We start from the raw sequence: 23,712 nt of genomic DNA on the forward strand, positions 1-23,712 counted from the left end.
TAAACAGAAGACAGCTGATCAAATATTAATGCCACAGCCTCTGCTCTGTCTTCTATAATTGATTTCTTTGCTCTCTGCTGAACAGAACCATATTCAGGTCACGTTTTCCCAGGGAAACAGTTTGACACCATGCACATACACAGCACTGATAACGGCTCATTACCCATCTGCCACAAGGGCTGTTTATATTCAGCGTAACCCATTGAACACCTGCTGAGTCTCACAGACTTCAGTTGCCTCACATGCACATTAACTTTATTCTATGCTGATGACTTCTTTGAATCTTTGTTTATAACATAGTTCAGAATATTATCCCAAAAACATGTTTATAGTTATGTTTGTGATTTGTGTGTCTGGGTTCCTCTTAAAGGTGAATATTCAAAATTACAGTAGTTATCTATGTTTTGCACTTAGTTATGGTTGGGGTTTCATATTAAACATTCCCAAAGTCACACAGTTCTACAACTGTACATGTAGACATTCTCCTTCTTTTAGCAAAAGTTAGGCCTGAAACACCTTGTTGTAGACTCCTGTGACATATGTCACAAAACTCTATAACTGCAGTCCATCTCCAAGAGTTGCTGAAGCCCCTTTCACACCGGGCCTGCTTCAAGTTGCTTCATGTGGCATCATGAAGACGCAGGAATGTCTGCGTCAGGTACACGCAGCAGGGGGGCAGAGAGGAGGTGAGGACGCAGAGGAGAACCTGTAGACAGACTCAGCTGCAGTCAGTCTGTGTGCGCTCTGATTTCTCTTCTAGTTTGTATGTCTTGTGCTGAGCCGCAGCTGAGTTGTTTCATAGTTTATTTTCTCTGACCGTGAGCTGCGTCGACGCGAACAAGCATCTGTGACAAAATGTGGAGATGTCTGGAGTTATGCTGTATTTTGTGGACATGTCCTGTCTCTGGCAATCAGTCTGTGAGCAGGACTTTGGACTTTATTCAAAAACAATTGTGAGAGAATTTAAGGAGCGAGTAGCTGCTGCTGCAGTCAGGCTGCATTCAGCATTTTTTTCCTATCCTCTTTTTGAGTGTGTAGTTTCACTGCATTGTGTACACGGTATAAAAACAATCCTGTGTGATTTATACTTCGGGAACAATGGAACACAGCAGGATTCATAAATTGGCATTGGGTAATGTTGTATTGTGAGGGTGTGGCTTCCAGTCACGTGGAGTATCGTTGTACTGCCCCGACTTGCATTGAAACCACTTGCTTTCTGCGTTGAGCACAGGGTGCAAAAAAAATTAAGCATGTTTAATTTTTGGTGTCCAATTGGCTTCGTCCTTTGCATTCCTCACGGTGTTGTGGCATTGAACTACATCATCTCAGCACTAGGTTGCATCCAGCAGCTGTCCGAGTGGCTGGTCTCAGACGATCTTGGAGGTGAACATGCTGGATGTGGAGGTCCTGGGCTGGTGTGGTTACACGTGGTCTGCGGTTGTGTTTGGATGTACTGCCAAATTCTCTGAAACGCCTTTGGAGACGGCTTATGGTAGAGAAATGAACATTCAATACATGAGCAAAAGCTCTGGTTGACATTCCTGCTGTCAGCATGCCAATTGCACGCTCCCTCAAATCTTGCGACATCTGTGGCATTGTGCTGTGTGATAAAACTGCACCTTTCAGAGTGGCCTTTTATTGTGGACAGTCTAAGGCACACCTGTGCACTAATCATGGTGTCTAATCAGCATCTTGATATGGCACACCTGTGAGGTGGGATGGATTATCTCAGCAAAGGAGAAGTACTCACTATCACAGATTTAGACTGGTTTGTGAACAATATTTGAGGGAAATGGTGATATTATGTATGCGGAAAAAGTTTTAGATCTTTGAGTTCGTCTCATACAAAATGGGAGCAAAACCAAAAGTGTTGCATTTATATTTTTGTTGAGTGTATATACTCTAGTAGAATAGGAATAGAGACTGCTGGGTTGGACAGACAGACAAGAAGGTCATCTGCATACAAAGTTACATGTATCTCAATGTTACCTATCTTAATTCCTTTAATATTTGGACAGCCCCTAATGCCAGTTGATGCTGAAGATCCATGTCTTCATCGTCTTGGTGGTTTCCGTCTTTGTGCATGGTTGTGAGACTTGGACTCAAACTAGTGACGTAACAACTGAATGTCTTTGGTACTAGTTCTCTTCAGAATGTCCTTGGGTACTCCTAGAATGATTTTCTACCAAAAAAAAGGTTACTTAGGAAGACTCAGTTAAGTGGTACCACTTCCACTTCAGTCATGTGGTGCATTCCTCTGAGTATGATCCAGTTTGCAGGTACCTAAGTGTTGAGGATGCCAGTAATTGGGAAAGGCCAAGGGATTGCCCATGTCTCAACTGGCAGATAGATGGATGCTTTGGGAGGTGGGGATGGACCTGTTGCCTCATGGGGTGGGTGCCAATTGGTGTTACTGTAGTGTGGTGGATCTGGGAATGTGCACACCAGTGCAGGCTCCCAGACTGACCTGCAGTTCTAAAAAGTTTCTTTCTTAAGGCAGCTTGACACTTACATGGATTTGAGCCCCACACTACTGCGCAATTTGTTGTGCCAATGCATCCCACTTTGTCCCGCTTGCCTCCACACTATAAAAAATAAAGCCTGCGCCATATTATTTCGTAGCTGATGAAGCCATTCTCTCATCACTCCCAGAATCATAGAGAAATTATCTACAGCTACAGGTTGTCTTGTGCTTGTTGTATGGTGGAGCGCGCATTTGGAATCTTGTCTCAAAGGTAAAGTAGGTAAAGTCCCTTCGGCTGCTCCCTTGTTTGCACTCGGGGTCGCCACAGCAAATCCAAGGTGGATCTGCATGTTGAATTGGCACAGGTTTTATGCCGGATGCCCTTCCTGATGCAACTCCACATTACATGGAGAAATGTGGCAGGGGTGGGATTTGAACCCGGAGCCTTCTGAATTGAAACCAAGCGCATTAACCACTTGGCCACCACCCCTGCTCTTGTCTGAAAGGTAATTATTTATAATATATTGTAATAGATTGGTAAAACAGTTACATTTTCATTCCTTCTCTGAGTTAGATAATGTATCTGTAAAGTTATGTTTATTATAGATGTAACATCTCCTCATAATCTAATTTTAGTTTCAGATTCCCTGCGTGCAATGATGAGCAATGACACACAGTGTTTTCGAATAGGTTATGCAATGTTCACGACTAATTCACGCAAGTGGCACGAATTAATGCGTGACGGAAGTTTTGAACAGTTCAAAATTTTCTTTGCACACTTGCACATAGCGGTGCACAGTTCACACACAGGTTACAACAGTCTACGACGCATTTACTCATTGACACACAAGATTGTGTGCCAGTGTGGGGATCAAATTCATGCAAGTGTCAGGGTGCCTTTAGAGATGTGAATATGAGTACTTTGAAGGATGTATCAGCTCTGTGTATCTGGGTGTTAATTTACTACAATAACTGTTGATTGTCTGATAGGCTGCACACTAAGACACAAAGTCTTTTGTTGTGAGGCAGATTTTTTTAGAGTGATTTTTCCTGTTTCAGAGATGCTGCTGGATGACTTCCTATTGACGTACCTGGTCTTCATGTCCACCAACGATCTCTGTCAGGCACTGCTGGGACAATATCCTTACCAACAAACACCCACACCCTTTTCACCTTGTACACTTGCTCTCCCACCTTGTTTGTTTTCACCTTGACTGTCCTCCCACCTATAGCAGTGCACGTTGCAGGGGCCAGGAGGAGGGAAAGGATGCCCTCTTCAGGAAGCGGAAGGTACTACAGCTGGTGTCCCACTGGAGCAGACTCTACAAGGACTTCCTTAAAGAAGAGGAGCACGTCAGGAGCTTCATGAAGGTGCAACACTTGACAGTGCCATTTCACTGTGCTTTCATCCTCATCCACCTGATTTGATCTCTTTTAATGACTTTGATCACTTTGTGTGCTTTGTCATGTTGTATTCATCATTGATTTTCTCTGTCTGGTTCTAAAAGTTGTTTGTCCAGGTTCCATCAACAGTTTAACTAAAGTCAGATTTCTTGTCTTTTCAGTATTTCAGACTCATCCCTATGACAATGTCACAAACAAACTATTGCAAAATACATCCAATATTAAATACATATGAATGTGTAGCATTAAGTTCAAAGGTATTATAAACAGCAATACTGTATTCTTAAAATTAAGTGCTGTCACCGTAATAATAACAATAATAATACCTTGCATCTCAAAGTATCTGTGGATCTGAAATTTGGCCTTTATAGAAATTAAGCATAACAATTCACATCTCTTTGAAAATATGCTTTATTCTTTTAAGTGGGTGCACCATTGGTATTCAAAACCCACATAAAGATGAAATTGCTCTCACCACACATACAGCTTGCGTCCACTGTGTAGCTGCTGTGTGCGTGTATGTGTGTGAGCATGTCTGTCTGTGTTTGGCTGAACTGGATTGGAAAAGAGAAAAAGATACACATTCATATAAAAAACCAAACAAACCCACTCACTTGCTTGAAACACACCAATCACTTGTTCTTCTGTAATCTGACAGCTCTATTCCTCTGTGCCAGATTGCCATGGAAACCAAAGTGTGAGGGTTGGCATGGGTATAAGCTCATATAGAGTGTGTAACCTAGGCGATAGTTGCCTAGTAACAGAGGAAGAAGAGGGGAATTGGGATGGGAGCAATGACAGTGATAAGCAGGTGTGTTAGTCCCTCATAGGTTTTCAAATCCTCTGCTGTGTATACACACCACTTTTTTCAAGCCACACAATTGATCTAATGTCTTTTGTATATTCTGCTTACTCTGCGCCCCACTATCATGTTTTTCCGTGGACAAATATTTAACTGGTATACCTCCAGAAGTTACAACAGCCCTAACTTCCAGTGACTTAGCAGTCCTACACCTGCACAAGAAATAATTTCCATTTCAATTTATTTTCATTTAAATAGCACCAAATCACAACAAAGTTGTCTCAAGGCGCTTCACACAAGTAAGGTCTAACCTTACCAACCCCCAGAGCAAGCACACAGGCAAGAGTGGTAAGGAAAAACTCCCTCTGATGATTTGAGGAAGAAACCTCAAGCAGACCAGACTCCAAGTGATTATCATGATTTGGTACAACAGCACCATCCACAAAAGACTGACTCTTTGAAGACCAAAGATGGGCAGAGAATCACCAGTATGTGAACAAATGTCAGAAAATTATTTTTAAAAGATTAAAAACAATGTTTCTCAAACAAAGATTGGAAGGAGTTTGCATATTTCTCCATCTACAATGCATAATATCATCTCATTTGTACCAAATCATGATTTCAGTCATTTGTTCACATCACCTAGCTGAAATAATATATGTTGCAGCATTATAATTTTATTTACCCCAAGAAAGCACATTACCACTTAATATTTTATATGTTAATCACAAAACCTTAAAGGAAGTATTCCTCAAAATCAATATATCATACCCCTTACATAATTATGGATATACTTTATTTTTCTATTGCATTGGAAGTGTTGCTCAGCATACATCTGCATATCAATGTCTTCTTGGTAGGAGTGAGAGTAGTTGACAAGTTAGACACAAAACCAGTTTAATCCTTTTTGAAGCCAAAGACTGAGTCTTGTGAATACTTTGAAATAATAAGAGATTGTTTGCACAGTGAGTTTTGCAGCATACATGGGGCTTGTCATTATTCAGTGTGCAAATTAGTTGTTTTCTCAGTTGTTTTGTTTATTTTTTGTTTGATACTCAACTGGGTACACACATCCTAAAAATATGTTTAGCCATGAGTCAGCCTCTGCTAAAACGAGACTGACTGATTTGTCCTTCAGTCACAGATATTATTGTTAATGTCCTGTTTTCCTCTCAGACCCTATACAGGTATGTGTTGGAGGATTTGTACGAGTTTCCCACACTGGAGAAAGATCTGAAGGAGTTCCAGAAGCTTCTACGCCGCCGACAGTAAGTGTCAGAGTGTGTTTGCATGCAGGCTGCATTGTGTGCATTATATATGACTGCCATGTCACATGATGGGACGTGACAGTTCAATGAGATTTTGTGTCAGTTTGGCTGTCTATGACTGTGTGGGTTTTCTGCAATCTGTTCACGGAGTCACTCTCTTTGAAATGTGTGTTTGATTGTTGCAGCACGGTGGATGACTGTCCTCCAAATCAAAAGGTAAGACAGAGGGGATATGGAGAAAGAAAGCATTTAATGGGCATGCAATTGTGCATGTTGTCCATAAACATAAATAATTTCCTGATGAGGCATCATTTTTTTCCATCCTGAAACAGCTGGCTTTTTTTTCAAATATTACAAATGCTTTCATATTTATATATTTATTTGCTAAAGTGATCAAAATATAAATTCTACAGAAATATCATTCATCAAAAACATGTTGATTCTTTCACATTTGTGTTTGGAACTTGCAGTAAAGCTACAAACTCCAAACAATAATTTTAATGACACAACATTCTAATACTGTAGTTATCTATCTATTATCTAATACTGTAGTTTCTCCAAAAATATTAGTCCTATCAACGTTCCATTTTGGCACCATTCAGCCTTGACCCAAAATACATAAGCATACCAAATGGCAAATGTCAGTTGTCCACAGTTTGTCTGTGATCGAAGTTATATGCATGCTTGCACACACAGCTTTTTGTCGTTTCTGGATTCTACTACAAGCATGTGCTTTTAAGTTTACAAATAGAGATGGTGGCAGAAGACATCAAATGCAGTACACTTCCCACTCATTGTAACAGCAACATGACACTTGACTAAACTGACTAAACCAATTGAACTACAAAAATCAGTATCACTAACAACACTGTTAAACTGACTTGAACCACAATAACAACATTTGAAACCCCAAAACCCATGGTGCATTGCAGCACAACGTCCATTGTTCACTGTTGTTATGTAGGTAATTTCTCCAAAAATATTGGTCCTATCAACTTTCCGTTTTTGCAGCATTCAACCTTGATCCAAAATACATAAGAATACCAAATGGCAAATGTCAGCGCTCCCCAGTTTCTCTGTGATAAACATTCACGCACGCACACACTCACACACACTCACGTATGGACCTCACTGTGCTCGGTCCATACAAAAAAGACAGAAGTCTGATATATTCCCATAGAGACCTCACATTCAATTAATAATCTTTTATTATTACATTTATTTGAACAGTTTGTACTAATTATAGTATTATAGAGTATTATACTCCCATCACACATAGCCAGAATGAAACCGAATGGCATCAGAATCACGATTCGGCCCACATTCAAAAAGTGTCCGGTTGCAGTTCGAAAATCTGAGCACCATCTGACCGCAGTTTACATATTCTGATGGTGGAAAATCAGGATCCGAAATGATTTGAGCACGTACGAGGGAACCTCGAGATGAATCTGGCATGGCAAAGCCTGCCGGTATGACCTGCATGTGCCACGTATAATAATGTCCACCTTCAATGCCCCCCCCCCAAGAGTGCAAAGGAACTGTTGAAATGTATGTAGCACGCATCATCATGTACAGTGAATGTGAACAGCGGCTATCAAACCGAAAGCACCGTGTGCTAAGGCGCGCATGGCGCCGCAAATCTGAACAAGCTGTTATATCCACAATAGACCTTACACTATGGATATTTGGCCATTCCTTCCCATGGGCGACGTAAATAATGTGAACTATTGTCTAGTTGTCTAGACAGTAGTTCACAGAGGCCTCTCTATTGTCTAGAGAGGCAGCTGCACCTCTCCGTGGTCTCATGTGCAGTAAAGTGTCATTGCATGCATCAGGCTCAGAGCAGAACGGTCTCACGGCTGTAATATATGATCACCTTCTAACTCTGTAAGAGATATGATGTGGAACTGTTATTCCAGACCGTGACAGCATTAATAAACATGAATCTCACCTCCAACAGCAGTCCAGGAGTGTTCCACAGTGCAGGGTGGACGCAGAGCCGGCACCACAGCCTGTGGTTAAAATTCTCTCACTCTGTGTGCTGTAATCAACCATGCAAAAATAAATCCCATGTGATAATCCAACCATTGCGGTGTCCAGAGTTGTGTTGTGCTGCTGAAGTGAGCCAAAACACAAAAAAGAAATTAAAGGTTTACTGGAAAAGCTGCGTCTGATGCATGGGACAGCATGGCCCACTGCCAGCATTGTCCAGTAGCTGTCAACGGTGCACACACGCGCCGTGCACACAGAGTTGCTCATTCAGCCATTATGAATACACACATACACACACACACACATATAACGATCATGTCATCAGTCCAGCACCTACTCTACATATACACACACCCGCACGTGAGGTCAGTAGTGCTGAGAAGTTGACGACAAGCGCAGATGTGATTGCATGACTGAGTGAGTGACTGCACCGTGCCGGCTTTGACACATATGGCGTGAGCCCGGTCCATGCTTTGGTTGTACTCCGATGTTCATTACTGGCAGGGACTGTGCAAAGGGAGGAACACAGCGCTCCCTCCCACCACTCCATCCCATGTTTGTCATCCACACATTTGGACATTGGGCAGTCTTCAGCTTCTTTTATGGCTGTCTGGCAGCAGTCTGTGTTATCTACCTGTTGTCTACATACGCTTTGGATGCCATCGTGCAGGTGTGGACGAGGTAATGTGGATGCGTTCTGACACTGCTGACCACACCTCTTTTCCTCCCGACTGCGTCCGATTATGGAAATATTTGCCGTGTTGTGCTGGTTCCTGCACGTTCTTGCTATGTGTGACGGGGGCTGTACATTCAATGCCTATGATTGATAATGTGCCTCACCGCAACAGAACGCAATATTTGATCTGTCAGATATCATTGCAGCTGTTGAATTTCATTATTTTTCCATTAATTACTTAGTTTATAAAATGGTTAATAAACATGGAAAAAGCCTTTTGCAATTTGCCAGAACCCATAGTGATTTGAGTCCAAAATGCAAAAACACTCTCTCGCTCATCACAAAGAAATAAAGAGACTGAGGGGAATAAAATTTACATATTTGCTTGATGAAAGATATAATAATTGATTAATTGACCAATTGTTACTTGTTGTACTGTTAGAAGATGGTGGTCCAGTCTGTGTAACATGCTAGTTCAAGTTAAGAAGGAATATTGATAGAATAGAAAAAGTACCAGCAGATTGTCCAAAGGTGTTTAACTTCAGCTTTAGTCCCAACAGGGGAAGCAGGAAGTACTGCATATGCACAATGCAGAGGGTAAAAATGCACAATCAGGTTGTAGTTAATTTATGTCTCTTTCATTCTCAGACTAAACCTACGTATCAGCAGTTAAGTTTGAAGGAAAACTGCCTGCACCTCCGAAGTTCTCAGAGTGAGACAAGAGAAGGTAACACACACACACACACACACACACACACACACACACACACACACACACACACACACACACACACACACACACACACACACACACACACACACACACACACACACACACAGTGCAATATAGTTAACCATAATGACAGTTTGAGAGTTTAATTTCAGCATTTAAATACAAATTACTCAAGTACAACATATTCAGTCAGCATTATGATTTTACCGTAATTTATGTTTTCAGCTTTTTATGTGTGGGTGTGTTTTTATTGTGTTCCATAAACACATCCATTTTAACCACAGAATTCTGGGTGTTTTCCGTTTTTCCCAGTTATTTGTTGTGTACATGTTAGCATCGACTCCTACCTGAGTGTCCACACACACCCGTCACTGGAAGCCCACGAGCTGCTAAGGATTGTGGGTCTGAAGATGGACAGAGAGGCGGAGGACATGGTGCTTGCTGTTGTGTCACATACTGGAGGTACAAATGCATAACGCACAGACAACCCACACAATACACCATAAATCCCCGTTTAACACAATGGTGTTAATGTTTGGCTGTGGTTATCACGCTCTGTGTGTGTACTGTTTGTGTTTCTGCAGAGCGCAGAGTGCTGCAGCCCAGTGACTGTGTGTATTCAGAGTCTCTGACTCCACAAGGAAAGCTTGTGGCTTGTCGAAGGGATCTCACTGAGATTTTGGTAAGGAAACAAAGCAGGTTTTTTCCTCCAGTGTGCAGTCTACTATGTCTCTTACCACATTTTAGAAGTGCATCATCTGAATTTTTGGTGTCATATTATTTCTAACATTAACGCTCAAAATGAACATCTAACATTATTCCCAACATAGACAAATATTTTCCTTCTGTATTACATCACCTGACGTTCAAAGACAGATATTAAGCAATGATTTTTTTTTTAAAGCATTCTGCTAATTGTATCGCCTCAGTGGAAAAATTTAATTACCTATTACTGACACACAGGAAGGGGGTGTCATTTTCTGTAGGTCAATTATAGAGTAAGACAGCTGCCAAAAAGATGTGTGCATAATTCTAACCATTCACATTCGTAATTGTAGACATTTTTGTGTCAATAAAGTCAATGGTCAGAAGATGAAATTTTCATAATTTTTGGCAAAAACATTATTCATGTGGGCTTGATTATTTTAAACCCATTTGGCCAGAATTTACTGCATTGTGGAAAATGTATTTATTTATTTTAGTTGGGTGGGTAAGTTATATAGGCTGGCACATTTTTCGTGCTCTTTTGCTTCTATTACTGCCTAATGTTCCATTCCATCTTTGCTTCATGTGCACAGACAGAGGCTACAGGTGTCATTTTATTAAGATTTTAAATCGAATCTCAAATGAGTTTGTTCAGGCTTTTACCACCTCTGAGAGCCTCAGTAGCTTCTCTCTCATATTCAGAATAAATCAAGCATGAAAATAAATATTGTGCATCTAAAAGAAATGTATTTTCTCAACAAGTCATTCACTTTGAACACAGTCGACCGACTCAGGTGATGTAAATGTTATTAACTCTGATTCAGTCGGAGAGAAAAGGGGTGAGCCACAATTATTTTGTTGTTGGCCAACCGTGACGGTGGGATTAGACAGTGCTGCATCGGGACAAAGCTGTGTTCTATATAGTGTGTGTATTTGTGTGTGTTTGTGTACTGCTATCTTTGTGAGGATCATCGTGAGTAGAGGACCTGTTTAGTGAGGACCATTTTGTAAAGTGAGGACATTTAGGCCGGGACTCACAAGATTTTTAGTGAAAAGGCTTCCGGAAGCTGTAAAAATGCTCCTTTCAAAGTGATTTGTCAAAATCTGAGGTGACAACTAGACTTAGAGAGACATGTAGATTTTAAATGCAGTTTATTTCTATGTATAGCAGAAAGTGTGGTTGTCCTCACTCCCAATGGCCATTTTCCCGACCTCACTTTGGTACCTGTACAGGAAGAGGTGTGTGTGTTTTCAGTTTGAATACTTAAATGATTTTGCACCCACTGCCAATAAATACATTTAGACGCCTCTTTTAATGACAGTAACAGAGCTTTTAATTAATTCAATTAAATTATCTTAATTAATTGGAATTAATCTAGCTCGGTAAAATTAATTCTGCATTAGACTAATTTTAAAATAATCCTCTCTGGTTGCAAGAGTGGCTGGTAGATAATATTTTAAGCCTCTGGAACAATATTGACATATACTATAAATGATAGAGGGGATTTATGGAAGATGACCTCATTTGTCAGGCTCATACATTTCACATTGCAAAGAACATGTTGACCTGTAAGGCAAGTTGGAACAATTGCTTTCTTGGAATTAGCACTTTCAGGAGGAGGCACATTGTTCCCTTATCAGCTGAGAAGTGTTTTTCAGTTTCTTTTACATTTTTTAAGATGATGAGGTGCAGTACAGTGTTGTTATTTCTGTAATGTTTGTGTGTACTTTATCCTTCTGTTTGACACCTAACCCTTCCGTGTGTGTGTGTGTGTGTGTGTGTGTGTGGGTGTGGGTGTGGGTGGGTGTGTGTGCGCACATGCAGCCTCCTTTAACAGATTGTGCAGAGCTCAGCAGGAGGCCGGTGCGGCTGTTAGGCCTCAACACCTGGGACGTGGCAGCAGCTCTCACACACTTGGACTGGAGTCTCTTCAAATCCATCCATGAGGTAAACTTTTACACACAGACAAACACACACATACCCATACAGAGCTCATGCACTTACTTTATAATGAGTGCATTTTCATGATTATAGACTGCTGGAACAAACTGAGGTATTTCAGTATGCTGAGAATGAGTCCGTCGTAGCTACAGCAGGGTGTGCTCCCTCCTGTCAGGCGTCATGTTGATACAGTAGCAATTTGCAGTGTGGCCAGAAGATTACATAAGAAGAAGAAAATAGGAATCAGTGGTTGCTGTCCTATAGACATATCGTACATATTGCTTACCGTAAAAGAAGCGCAAAGAACACAAACCCCAATCGCCAAAGAAGCAACAACGTGAAGGGAATCAATATTTTATACTTTTTGAGAAGCAAGGTGGCACCTGTGTTGGGCCTTGCCCTCGCTGCTGCCCGTGTACCTGTTGTGTTTGTTTTGATGTTAGTCGTGCTCCTGGTCTAAGATGGTCTCGCTATTCACTTGGTGTTTGACCGTCAGGCTCTACTAAATATCTGAGCTTCTATGGAGAATCACAGTGCTCCATTTTCATCTTTTGGTGGTGTCCTGTTTTGGTGGCCTCCGTTTGTGCCGTTAGCTGGCGATTCTAGCAAATGCTAGGAAATGTGGAGTTGTGGGAAAACGTCGTCATTCCCTTTTGATCAGCCTGCTGTCTCTGGACGTGTGGACATACGGCCCGTTTTTTTCCCTTTCTGGATCATCATGGGAGGTCTTGCTGTCTCTGTCAGGTGTATCCCGACTTTCCCACAGCTTTGACAGCTCCTCGACTGATTTCAAAATTGCATTTTATCTCCAAAATTTTGGAAAAAGTGGTGGTTAAACAACTTAATGAGGTTTTTGCTGAGCACAACATTCAGACAAATTTCAATCAGGGTTCCATCACTTGCACTCTGTTGAAACAGCTCTTCTTGGAGTTTCAAATGATATTTTAATGCAAAGAGATGCAGGTGAATATTCAGTACTTGTACTTTTGGATCTGTCTGTGGCTTTTGACACAGTTGATCATGGTGTTTTGATTGAGAGACTAAAGACATGGGTGAGCATCTCTGGGTCAGCTCTAGATTGGTTTTCATCCTATTTCTCTAACAGGGGTTTCTCAGTTGCTGCAGCTAAATATATGTCCTCTTCTGCCATTCTGTCCTGTGGTGTGCCCCAAGGTTCCGTTCTGGGACCTATTTTATTTGCATTGTATTTGCTTCCACTTGGACATATCTTGAGTTCTTTTGATGACGTCTCATGTCATTGTTATGCAAATGATATCCAGCTGTACATCTCGTTTACTCCTCAAAATGTTATGAAGGTATCTGTCCTGCAAAACTGTGTTAATGTCATAAAAACTGGATGGCTGTTAATTATCTGTCTCTTAATACAGCAAAAATCGAAGTTCTTGTTTTTGCCCCTGGTGAGTTTGTTCCCTCAGTGATCATGAACCTTGGCTGTTTGTCCTCTTCTGTTCACTCAGCAGTCAGAAATCTGGGTGTTGCATTTAACTAGGACCTCAGTTTTGACATACGTTACCTGTCTTGTGCAATCTTACTTCTTCCATTTACGGAACATTGCCCACCTTTATAAACATTGTGTCTCAAGCTGAGCTGGAAATGATCATCCATGCTTTTATTTCATCATGTCTCAACTATTGTAATTTGCTGTTCCCTAGTCTAAGTGTTCCCTGAATCATTTAGAAATGGTCCAGAATGCTGCTGCAAGGCTTCTTACAAGATCATCTAAGAGGTCTCGCATTTGCATTGACTCCCCATTCAGCTCAGGCTGCAGTTTATGATATTGGTGATGACTTTCAGGGCTCTGCACGGTCAGTGAACTCTTGCACCCTTATATAACACGCAGGTCTCTGAGGTCCTCGGACCAGAACCTGTTGGTTGTCCCTAGGTCAAGGCTGAAGACCAAAGGAAACTGTACATTTGAAGTTGCGTCTCTCAAACTGTGGAATGCACTTCCACTGCACCTACATTCTGTGGACTCTGTTGGAAGAAAAGCTCAAGACTCACTTGTACAGGCTTGCTTTTAACTAGTTTTTGTTACTGCTGTTTTGATTTCTGTGTTTCTATTTTAGTTTTTCACTCTAAAGCACTTTGTGATTTTATCTTGAAAGGTGCTCTATAAATACATTTTCCTTACATACTTACTCACGGTGCATCTGGAAAGTATTCACAGTGGTTCACTTTTTCCACATTTTGTTATGTTGCAGCCTTGTTCAAAAATGGATGAAATTCATTTTTTTTCTCTTAACATTCAACTCACAGAACCCCATAATGACAACATGAAAAACCTTCTTTGAAATTTATGCAAATTTATTAAAAATAAAAAAACTAAGAAATCATTGATGCACCTTTGGCAGCAGTTACAGTCTTTTTGAATATGATGCGCTGCCAATACTTTCCAGATGCATCATACTTACCATATTGTGGCCAGCAATGGCACATTGCAATCTGCAACCTCACTGATAGATGACACTACATTCTACACACTGTAGCTTTAATAGTTTTTACCTACAGAAAAAAAAAAAAAAACTTGTAGCCATCTTAAAATGATGAACCCTTCTTCTAAAATGTCCACTTGTTCCTGCCTCCACATGCAGCAGGAGCTGGTGTACTACACCCTCAGCCGTGCTTCCGGCACTGGCCACACAGCGGCGCTGTCAGTCTTACTTCAGCGTTGTAATGAGGTTCAGCAGTGGGTCATGTCGGAGGTGCTCATGTGTGTGTCGCTCAACAAGAGAGTGCAGCTACTCAAGAAGTTCATCAAGATTGCAGCTCAGTAAGAATGTACACAGACATTTTCCCATCAAATGTACCAAAGATTTAATTGATTTTAAAAAAATCAATCACATTTTGTGCTCTTGTAGTTGTAAAGCCCAAAGAAATTTAAACTCTGCATTTGCCATCATCATGGGTCTGAACACAGCAGCTGTCAGCCGACTCAACCAAACGTGGGAGGTGTGTGCGTTTTTATGTGTTATTTTTGTATTCAGTGTATCCATTCACACAGTTTGCAGGTAAAATGTAAATTTTATCACATGCTTCCTTTCAGAAATGCCCTGGGAAGTTCAAGAAGGTTTTCTCGGAGTTGGAGCTGATCACGGTGAGACCTGAGGATGAAATAAAAAGTGATTTCATCTAATATGCCACCCTTTATTTTCCTCTGCTTCCTGCTTTGTCTTATTGCCTTTTGTTAGTATTCTTCTTTCGACTGCTCCTGTTAAGGATCACCACAGCAGATTAATTGTTTCCATCTCCCCCTGTCCTCTGTATCTTCCTCTGTCACACAAACCACCTGTCCTCCCTCAACACATTCATAAACTTCCATTTGGCCTCCCTCTTGTCCTCCTGCCCGGTGGCTCTGTCCTCAGCATCCTTCTCACTATATAACCTGGGTCCCTCCTGTGCACATGTCCAAACCATCTCAATCTCACCTCTCTGACTTTGTCTCCAAACCTTCCCACCTGAGTTGTCCCTCTGATAACTTCATTCCATCTTCAGCTCTGCCTCCTGCCTTTTTGTTAGTGTCTTTTTGTTAGTTGATCTCACTACTGTCTTGTAAACTTTCCCCTTCACTCTTGCTGATATTCTCCGGTCACAATTTACTCCTGGCACCTTTCTCCACCCACTCCACCCTGCCTGCGCTCTCTTCTTCACCTCTCCATCACACTCTCCATTACTTAAGTATTTAACCTCATCTACTTTCACCACTTCTACTCCTTGTAACTGCACTAGTACTTTTTTTTCAATCTCTCCATCATCTCCCTGTGTTTGTCCAGGATCCATCTCTGAACCACAAAGCCTACAGAGAAGCTTTCAAGAGGATGAAACCTCCCAAAATCCCTTTCATGCCTCTTCTCCTCAAAGGTATCGTCCTCTGTAACCATTTACAAACTCTCTGCCATTTTTCTTTATTAGTGTGTGTGAAGCTTTATTTATATGATGTCTTCTGCTCTTAGATATTACCTTCATACACGAGGGAAATAAGACCTTTCATGACAACCTGGTCAACTTTGAGAAGCTGGTAGGTCAAGACCCTCTTGCATTATACCGTTTGTGTTGCTCAAAGCGTCTACGTCTGCTGTTTTTTCTCCCCATCTGCTCCTTCCATCATACTCATAATGGGGTGGTGTCTCTCTAGCTTACCTAGGTTTGTTTTCCAGTAGCTATGTCCCTTGTCAACTGCATACATGCCACACATCAGGTTCCCCAGTGGTGGTGCAGGGCTGCTAAAGATGGTGGGTGAGCGGGGTCCCATTGACCTGCAAGGTCTTTTAAAAATATTTCAGTGTTCGTATCTAAACCTCATCAGCATTGAGAAGAACAGTTCCTCAGACATCGTACTGAGAATTTACTGCAACAGTTTCCACATGCAAATCAGAAAAAAAACAAACTTAAACTCTGACTTTTATTTGCTCTTGTATATTTTTCAATGAAAGAATGAGGTAATGACAAACTTACTCATGAAACAGCTGAGTGCACATTATTCCCGTTCGTTTTCCACCCACAAAAATGAGGAAACACAAATTCAGTGTGTTGTAATTAATATGTTGTCCACTTAATTTAAATGAAAATACCCTCAAATTAAAGGTGTAGTCCCTTTGGAGTTTACTTCATGTTGAAATCTCATTATTATAAAGTACCTTTATTTCTGTGGTATATCTCAAAATTACAGCTAATTTTATTGCTGGTAAAGTGTTTGGGGGGATTTTCATTCATGCTGCAGTTGAAGAAAACTGGGAACTCAGAATTTCTGAATCACAGCTTAGAAACATGCAACATCTATTCTGGGGAGATTCAATGGCAAATACTGGTCAGACATGTTCAGACATGTCATGTAGACAATATGAAGGAGGAAGTGCATGTGCAGGTTTCGACATTTATGCTGCATTTGGTGGAAACTGGAAACTCAGAATTTCTGACTTACAACTACAAAAAAAGCATCTCATAAAACAAAGCTAATATGTCTCCCAACTGATTCCTTTTGGCAAAAAGTAAAGATGTCATCACTGTAACTCACATTAATGTTGACAGCTGTCACAGCAGACCTCTGTGAGCGTTGTCTTGTGTCAAGCACATATCCAGCAAAACATTTGAATAAGCATTTCCAGGTTTTTCCCAGCAGGACCTCTGGTGGTTTGTGCTTATTAACTTTGCTCATTGCTGTATTTCTGTTTCGATGTTACACCTTTTTTGCACTTTCAGTCTCAGTTGAAGTTCTGCTGTTTATTCAGCTCAGGTCTGTGATGCTAGCACTAGCACACATAGCATAGCAGTGCAATTTGCCCCTCAGACAGCATGCTGTGAAACTGTCAACGTGTCCCATCATTGTACTTAAATTGATGTGGATTAAAATTCTGAATTGTTTCTAGATAAGTTCAGTGTTAAGCACATTTTTGATATAAGATTGTGAATCCTTTATTTGAATACGAAAGTCTGGCGTTTAGAGCTTGCCACTATCTGCCACAAACATGCCACATGGTTGCCGGCACGCACCAGGGTTTGAGGAGTATTTTATCATAGTTCAAAACACTCAGCACTCCACTTCACTCATTGTGCACTGGCCCTTTACATGTCACACACATGCCGTCTGTGTGACAGGCTGGAAAGCACCAGGTTGTTCAGAATCTCCAATCCATGATAAATTGAGGGGAAAAACACAGCGACAAAAAGCTACACAGTAAATTAAACATGTTTTTGTGCAGCATCTCAGCTACCACATTTGCCTCATTTTGAATCTAAAACAAAAGTTGCATTTTTATTAGTTAATTTATCGATCAGTAAAATAAGATTGAGATAATTTGTCATTGTTCTGACATGACACGTCTGCTCTTAATCCTGCAGCATATGATTGCAGACACGGTGAGGATGATTCGCCACTGTCAAAGTGACCAACCAGGTGAGGCTTCTCATTGCTCTTAGAAAATCCATTTCAAAGCAGTCATATCTGTGAAAATTGTTTCTCACTGTAGTTAAATGTGGCTTGAATTTCATGTTAAACATGCTCATTGTGTCTCAGTTCTATATTTTTCTGCTAAAACCAAACTTTTGGGTTTTAGGATTTTGTAATGTTTGTCACGGATATCCTTACCAATAGAGGCTTTGCACGTGTTGTCACAGGTCACGTGCAGGGCGGTACCACCCACAGCTGCAGGTCAAACTTAGCCGGTCATAATACTCTTGGCTGTGAAAACAAGCCATCTGAACTCCTAATTCCTCTGTTTTTTCCACTATTACACCATGGCTAGGGTCAGTGGTGGGCATAGTTCTGTGAATCCGCTAATTAGTGAAGCTAACTTTTTGTTAGCTGATTAGCTTTTCAGCTAACTTTGAAAACCATCAGTGGACCACTTAACTTCCGCTAAATTTAGTTCCAATAATGTTTAGACCGCTAACATATTTTTGTGGGCTTAGTGAATAAAGCTTAACCGTTAAACACATTTGTAAAGCCTGAAATCATACATTTTAGTGCCTGCTTGCTAGATGTTTTGCAGCAGACAGACAGCTATGAGAGGTAGAGCTCAGTCCTCTGCCAGCAGAGAAGAGCTGGCTACCAGAGAGAAAGGAAAAAAAAGGATAATTTATTTTCACACCATACGGACTTGCAGACGTATCACAGGAGTCATGCACAGCAAGACAGTTTGACTTGTAGTTAAAATTTTAAACAAACTAATTCCGGACACGTTATTGAAATTGACGTCACCTCTGTCGTTTTAACATATTGCTGATGTTTTCACTTTGTAAAACAACAGAGGTGATGTTCATTTCAATAACTTGTCTGGAATTAGTTTGTTTAAAATTGTAACCATAAGTCAAAACCCTAACCCTAACCCTAACCCTGTCTTTCTGTGCATGACTCCTGTGATACATCTGCAAGTTTGTATGGCTGTGAAATAAATGTTTTTTGTTGTTGTTTTGTTGTTTTTTTGTTTTTTTTTTTTTTTTTTTGCTGCCTTTCCTTTCTCTCTGATCACCAGGTCTCTTTTGCTGAGAGAAGGCTTATCTGACACAGAAGCGCTGGCTTGTTGTTGTGTCAGTAGCTGCCAGTGTACTGGAGTCCATACTAAAAGTTATCGGTTTAGCTCTTGGCTGTAACTTCCGCCAAACTTTTTAGGGGTTTATCGGGTTAAGCTTTATAAAAGTTGACTTTTCAGTTAGTGGATTAATGGTTATCAAAGCTAACATTGGTTAGATGTGCCCGCAACTGGCTAGGGTTAGAAATAGTAAGCTTTGAAAAAAAATGTGCCACTAAAAGATTACTCCTTTTGTTAAGGAACCTGCTACCACAAAAAAATAATGACCTGGATTTTTCTCCACAGTCACACAGCAGCACACAACATTCAGTAAAGTTAATGATGAACAATACCTCAAAGGGTAGGGTTAGAAATAGTGAAATAAAAAAATAAATGCGCCACAAAAACATTACTCATTTTGTTAAGGAAGCCATGTACGATGGGACCACAAAAAAAGAGACTGCTCGTTTTTGTTTTTGTTTTTTTCACTATCACACATTGGTGTACACAACATTCAAGTAAAGTTAATAAAGAACAATATCACAAAGTGTAGGGTTAGAAATACTGAAATAAAAAATAAACACACCACAAAAACATTCTACAGAAGCCGTGAGGAGACCATGAAAACAATTTTTTCCTCCACAAAGACACAGCAGCGTATACAACATTCAGTAAAGTTAATGACGAACATTTTCACTAAATACTATTGTAAATATGCAGGTCTGCAATCCTCAATGAACTTATTAAGTCCTGAGTGTACTTACACGTGCGGTGATAACGATGTCGCTCCAAGTCCAGTTAACTGTGTACAACCACCTAAAAACTGCAATTTTCTCCTTGTACCGCTGTAATTCAGCGCCAGAAAGACCCATGATATGTTCGGCTACTTCACTATCAGGTTCAAAGGTGACAAGTTTATCCTCAAAGCTTCTCCAAAACTTTGCAGAATGTAAGGAGCTTCTCGTGTAAATAATCCTGGAAGTCCTGCACTTGACCGGCAGCGTGGTGATGGCGGTGGCCTGGAAGTGGCCAGCTCACGTCACTGCAAAGCCTCTATATGTTGTCTGCGTAAGACAGCCAGACTCACCCCATTTTTAGAAGTGAGCAGGGGTGTGGTGAGTAACAGCTCCACTCTATTTAAAGTGACTGGCACAAATGTTAAAGTCACAAAAATTGGGGTGCTTTAGGAAGCATCACCTCAGGGTTGTGAAATACTCTTAAGACACCTGGTGAGCTCTATTTACTACTGGAAAAGTCGTATAATACGACCCCTTTAATTAAATTTCACATCACAAATTGTGTCGGAGGAAGTGTTTTTGTTTGCCTCTTTTTATTATAAGGACTCTCCCGCCCCCTGCAGTCAGCTTGTTGTACTGCATGGGTAACTGTGCTTGCATTGTCAATCCAGTTTTCACTTACAGTTTCTAAGCAACCGTTACCATGCCAGCATTCCTTTATATGGCCGTAATTCAACACGTGCATTTGTGCGCACACTTGAGTCCGGCATAACACGTCTACAGCAGAAGAAATGATTTGTGTCTGTCTCCTAGGCAACGAGGTAATTGGGGTCGACAGTGCAGAGGTGAGGGCGAGCGTTCAGTACCTGCACATTATCGACAATCAGCAGACGCTTTTTGAGCTGTCGCACAAACTGGAGCCGCGTGCCTGAACACATGGACACAGGCACAGTGGACATGTAAGGACCCGAGTGCGTGTGGCGTGAAAGACAAAATGTTGCACACACAGTCACACTACCAGCAGCGGTGCCATGTGTTCTGACAGTGCACTCTGCCTCAGCGTTGATCTGTGGACTCCCACAAACGATGTGCATTTAAAGGATTCCTCATCTGTGCACCCACTGTGCCCACAGTGAGAGGTTTTGCACTGCAGCAAGAAGATTTTCCAAACTCGGAATGTGAGCAGAGGAGACTGTAATTACTTTGTACAGCGTGTCTAAGACTGAATATTGTTTTTGTGGTGAGCATTTGTTTGTTTATGAGCCTGTTCAACAGGTCCAATATTTCTTTACTTCTGTCTAATTTCGTTGCCCCTGGAGGACAACAAGGACTTTAGAGCTTCTGACTTCATAGCTTCTTCATCATTTCAGTGAAAAAGTGAAAAAAAAAGAAAAAGCGCCTGACAGGCTGCGTATCCTCGGTTTCATTTTATTTCATTGACACATCACGTCTGGATTGATCTGCCTCATTGTGCATGTACATGCTGTCGTTATTTTGATGTTCACCGCCGCACTTTCACAGTGGAGAACATAGGCAGCAGTCAGTGTTAAAGCAGCACAACACTTGAACACACAAAAGTACCTTTTCACACTGTTTTTGATTTGTGGGTGACAAAAGGTACAATATCTTTTTTGTGTATTATATCTGGCATGTGAAGGAAGCGCAGTGAGAGGCTTTACTGTAACTTTTAGGACTGAAAAAAACAGCGCTCTCTTGAATGTGCCAGAGCTCAAACTGTCAACGAATATTCAACACTTACTGCTTTTTCTTGGTTTTTATTCCTGATTTGTCAGCTGTCACCATGCACTCGGCTCAACACTGTAATTTTGTCTGAATACTGACAAATGTGCGTTATGGACCTATAGATTTTTTTAGTGCCACAGAAATCATTTTCCTAGAATGAGCCTTGTAATGATGTCCACATTTTTAATCATGTAAAGCATTTTGACTCCTTGTAGAGATGTTTTTGAACCTTATGATGACCTAAGGTTTTATGTGATCTAATTCCCCTCCTCACAGGTTGCTATGGAAACACACTCCAAATGCAGAGTTTTATTCTTTCGTCTTAAATCTGAGTCAAACCACTGCGCCGGAGAGCTACATTTATAAATGGTCGTTATTCCACTCCACGCAATCATGTTTATTAACAATTTTGATGAAATATATTATTATTTAATACATTTAAGAAATGATTGTGCACAAATGCTTGCAGCATTGTAATGCACAGACTTAGTGTATTGATGTAATGTTATACCTGTCTGTCAGGCTCATTACATAAATAAATTAGTTTAGGTTCATCTGGTATAAAGAGGATTAGGTAGATGATATAATCACCATCACACTGATTGAAGTGTTCCAGGATTTACGGCACAAAATGCCTTTAATGAATTTAACACATTCTCAAAATGTGATACTACTGTATGTGGTTGTTAATGAGGCTGTGCCGGGGGGGGGGCACGTTTGTTATTTAAATTACTGATAGATGACCCGGCTGCTAATGGGATTATAATTTTGACTCATTGTTATTGTGATCAGGAAAGAAATGCAGCATGACGAAAAAAATTTACGCATTATACATTAATGATAATGATACGCACAGTTCAAGCAAAAAGCAAAAACACCCTGAACATCAACAGCTGTCGTATCTAGCAGCACGTATTTATATTTTTATTACTTTGTTCTGTCATAGCAGATCTGCTGATTTACCAAAATAGGATGGAAAACAAAATTGCATGTCTAAAATCGTATTGATACATGAAAAAAACCATTGGGTTTAGACTGCATTAAATCAGTTTGCCAGAATTTTTCATCTTCATAGCCTTTCATCATAATTAATGAATTATGTTTGTTGTATTTCCAAAACAATTTTAGTGCCAAGAGCATGTTTTTGTTTTTAAGAAAAAAGTTTAAACTCTTGTCAGTGTGAAAAATGATGAAACAACCCCAGTGTTATCACCAGTTTTACTTTTTAGAATTTTTCTCTGCATTGAAGAATGCTTTTAAAAATAAACTTGATTCCTACAATTTATTGTCATCAGAATGTCCTGGAGACATTTTTGATCATTATTATGCAGCAAACTATGCAGACATTTTTTTTTTTAGAGAAACGTCAGCTAAAGGGGGGGGGGGGGGGGGATCTATCTGAAATTTTATGTGGCTCACTTAAGATGTTTGTCTTTGCAGATTTGTTAACATTCACATATGAGACTAAATCCTACAAAAACAGGTTATAGCAGCCAGATTCCCCTTAAAGATGATCTCATGAACTTGATTCTTAAACTGTTTATGTTGGTTGACAATAAGGTGTGTTCATGTTCATTTTCATGAAAAAAAAAAAAAAAAACTAAAAACACGGAGTTCGTTTTTACCCACATGCACAAATACACATTTTGCTCCTTATGTTCAAAGAGCAGAATAGCTCTGTTATTACTTGTGTATTGTATAATTACAGTTTACTTCAGTATTTTGGAATGAAATGCTGCAGCACGTGTCGGGATCAGAGGCTAAAATGATATTGAAACGAAAAAAACATGTTTGAAATTGAAACGTTGGAATGGCTCAGTACTTGTTGTAAGGCTTTGTGCCCAATAGAGGGCAGTAGAGATATAAGCTGAAACAGAGAAGCTAGAAGTTGGAGAAAGCTGTATTTAGTACTAATGGCCACTGTCATGACTGTAAAATTATGTTTATTACAGCAAAGTTGTTTAAAACTTGTTTGCATGAAATAAAAAACCACACACAAAGTTCACTATGTAAGAGAGGACACATGTTGAAGGCTTTGTACTATTGTAATATATGCCTATGTTTGGTATGTTGATAATATTTAACTGCTGTAAATGAAAAATAGTCAACCACAGAGCAATATGTCTCCTTTTGTGTCCCCTCAACCTCTGGACAGTAGAAGCCAATCTTTTGTAAAGCAGCGTTTTACTAACTCAAACTTTTGCTCCAAAATGAATAAATT

At 40.4% G+C, this 23,712-nt stretch overlaps 1 protein-coding gene and 1 long non-coding RNA gene across 2 annotated transcripts in view; one reads left to right on the forward strand and one right to left on the reverse strand.

Moving 5' to 3' along the window:
* Window positions 1–21,143, forward strand: part of rapgef5a (Rap guanine nucleotide exchange factor (GEF) 5a) — a 125,274-nt gene extending 104,131 nt beyond the window's left edge. Inside the window, exons 12-26 of the mRNA XM_034160753.1 lie at window positions 3,524–3,602; window positions 3,691–3,835; window positions 5,847–5,938; window positions 6,124–6,154; window positions 9,255–9,333; window positions 9,652–9,801; window positions 9,924–10,021; window positions 11,870–11,992; window positions 14,599–14,777; window positions 14,866–14,956; window positions 15,051–15,101; window positions 15,778–15,865; window positions 15,958–16,022; window positions 17,843–17,897; window positions 20,562–21,143. Of these exons, the coding sequence (XP_034016644.1) occupies window positions 3,524–3,602; window positions 3,691–3,835; window positions 5,847–5,938; window positions 6,124–6,154; window positions 9,255–9,333; window positions 9,652–9,801; window positions 9,924–10,021; window positions 11,870–11,992; window positions 14,599–14,777; window positions 14,866–14,956; window positions 15,051–15,101; window positions 15,778–15,865; window positions 15,958–16,022; window positions 17,843–17,897; window positions 20,562–20,680 (1,445 nt within the window). The 3' untranslated portion in view covers window positions 20,681–21,143. The remainder of the gene's footprint in view (window positions 1–3,523; window positions 3,603–3,690; window positions 3,836–5,846; window positions 5,939–6,123; window positions 6,155–9,254; window positions 9,334–9,651; window positions 9,802–9,923; window positions 10,022–11,869; window positions 11,993–14,598; window positions 14,778–14,865; window positions 14,957–15,050; window positions 15,102–15,777; window positions 15,866–15,957; window positions 16,023–17,842; window positions 17,898–20,561) is intronic.
* LOC117501792 lies at window positions 5,298–23,554 on the reverse strand. Its single transcript, XR_004558086.1, has 3 exons — window positions 22,967–23,554; window positions 7,044–7,052; window positions 5,298–5,312 (listed from the first exon to the last, which is right to left on the reverse strand). It is a non-coding gene; the product is annotated as an uncharacterized LOC117501792 (long non-coding RNA).
* Between the last annotated feature and the right edge of the window lie 158 nt (window positions 23,555–23,712).

This window comes from Thalassophryne amazonica, chromosome 20, assembly GCF_902500255.1.
Source record: "Thalassophryne amazonica chromosome 20, fThaAma1.1, whole genome shotgun sequence".
Classification (NCBI taxonomy): Eukaryota; Metazoa; Chordata; class Actinopteri; order Batrachoidiformes; family Batrachoididae; genus Thalassophryne; species Thalassophryne amazonica.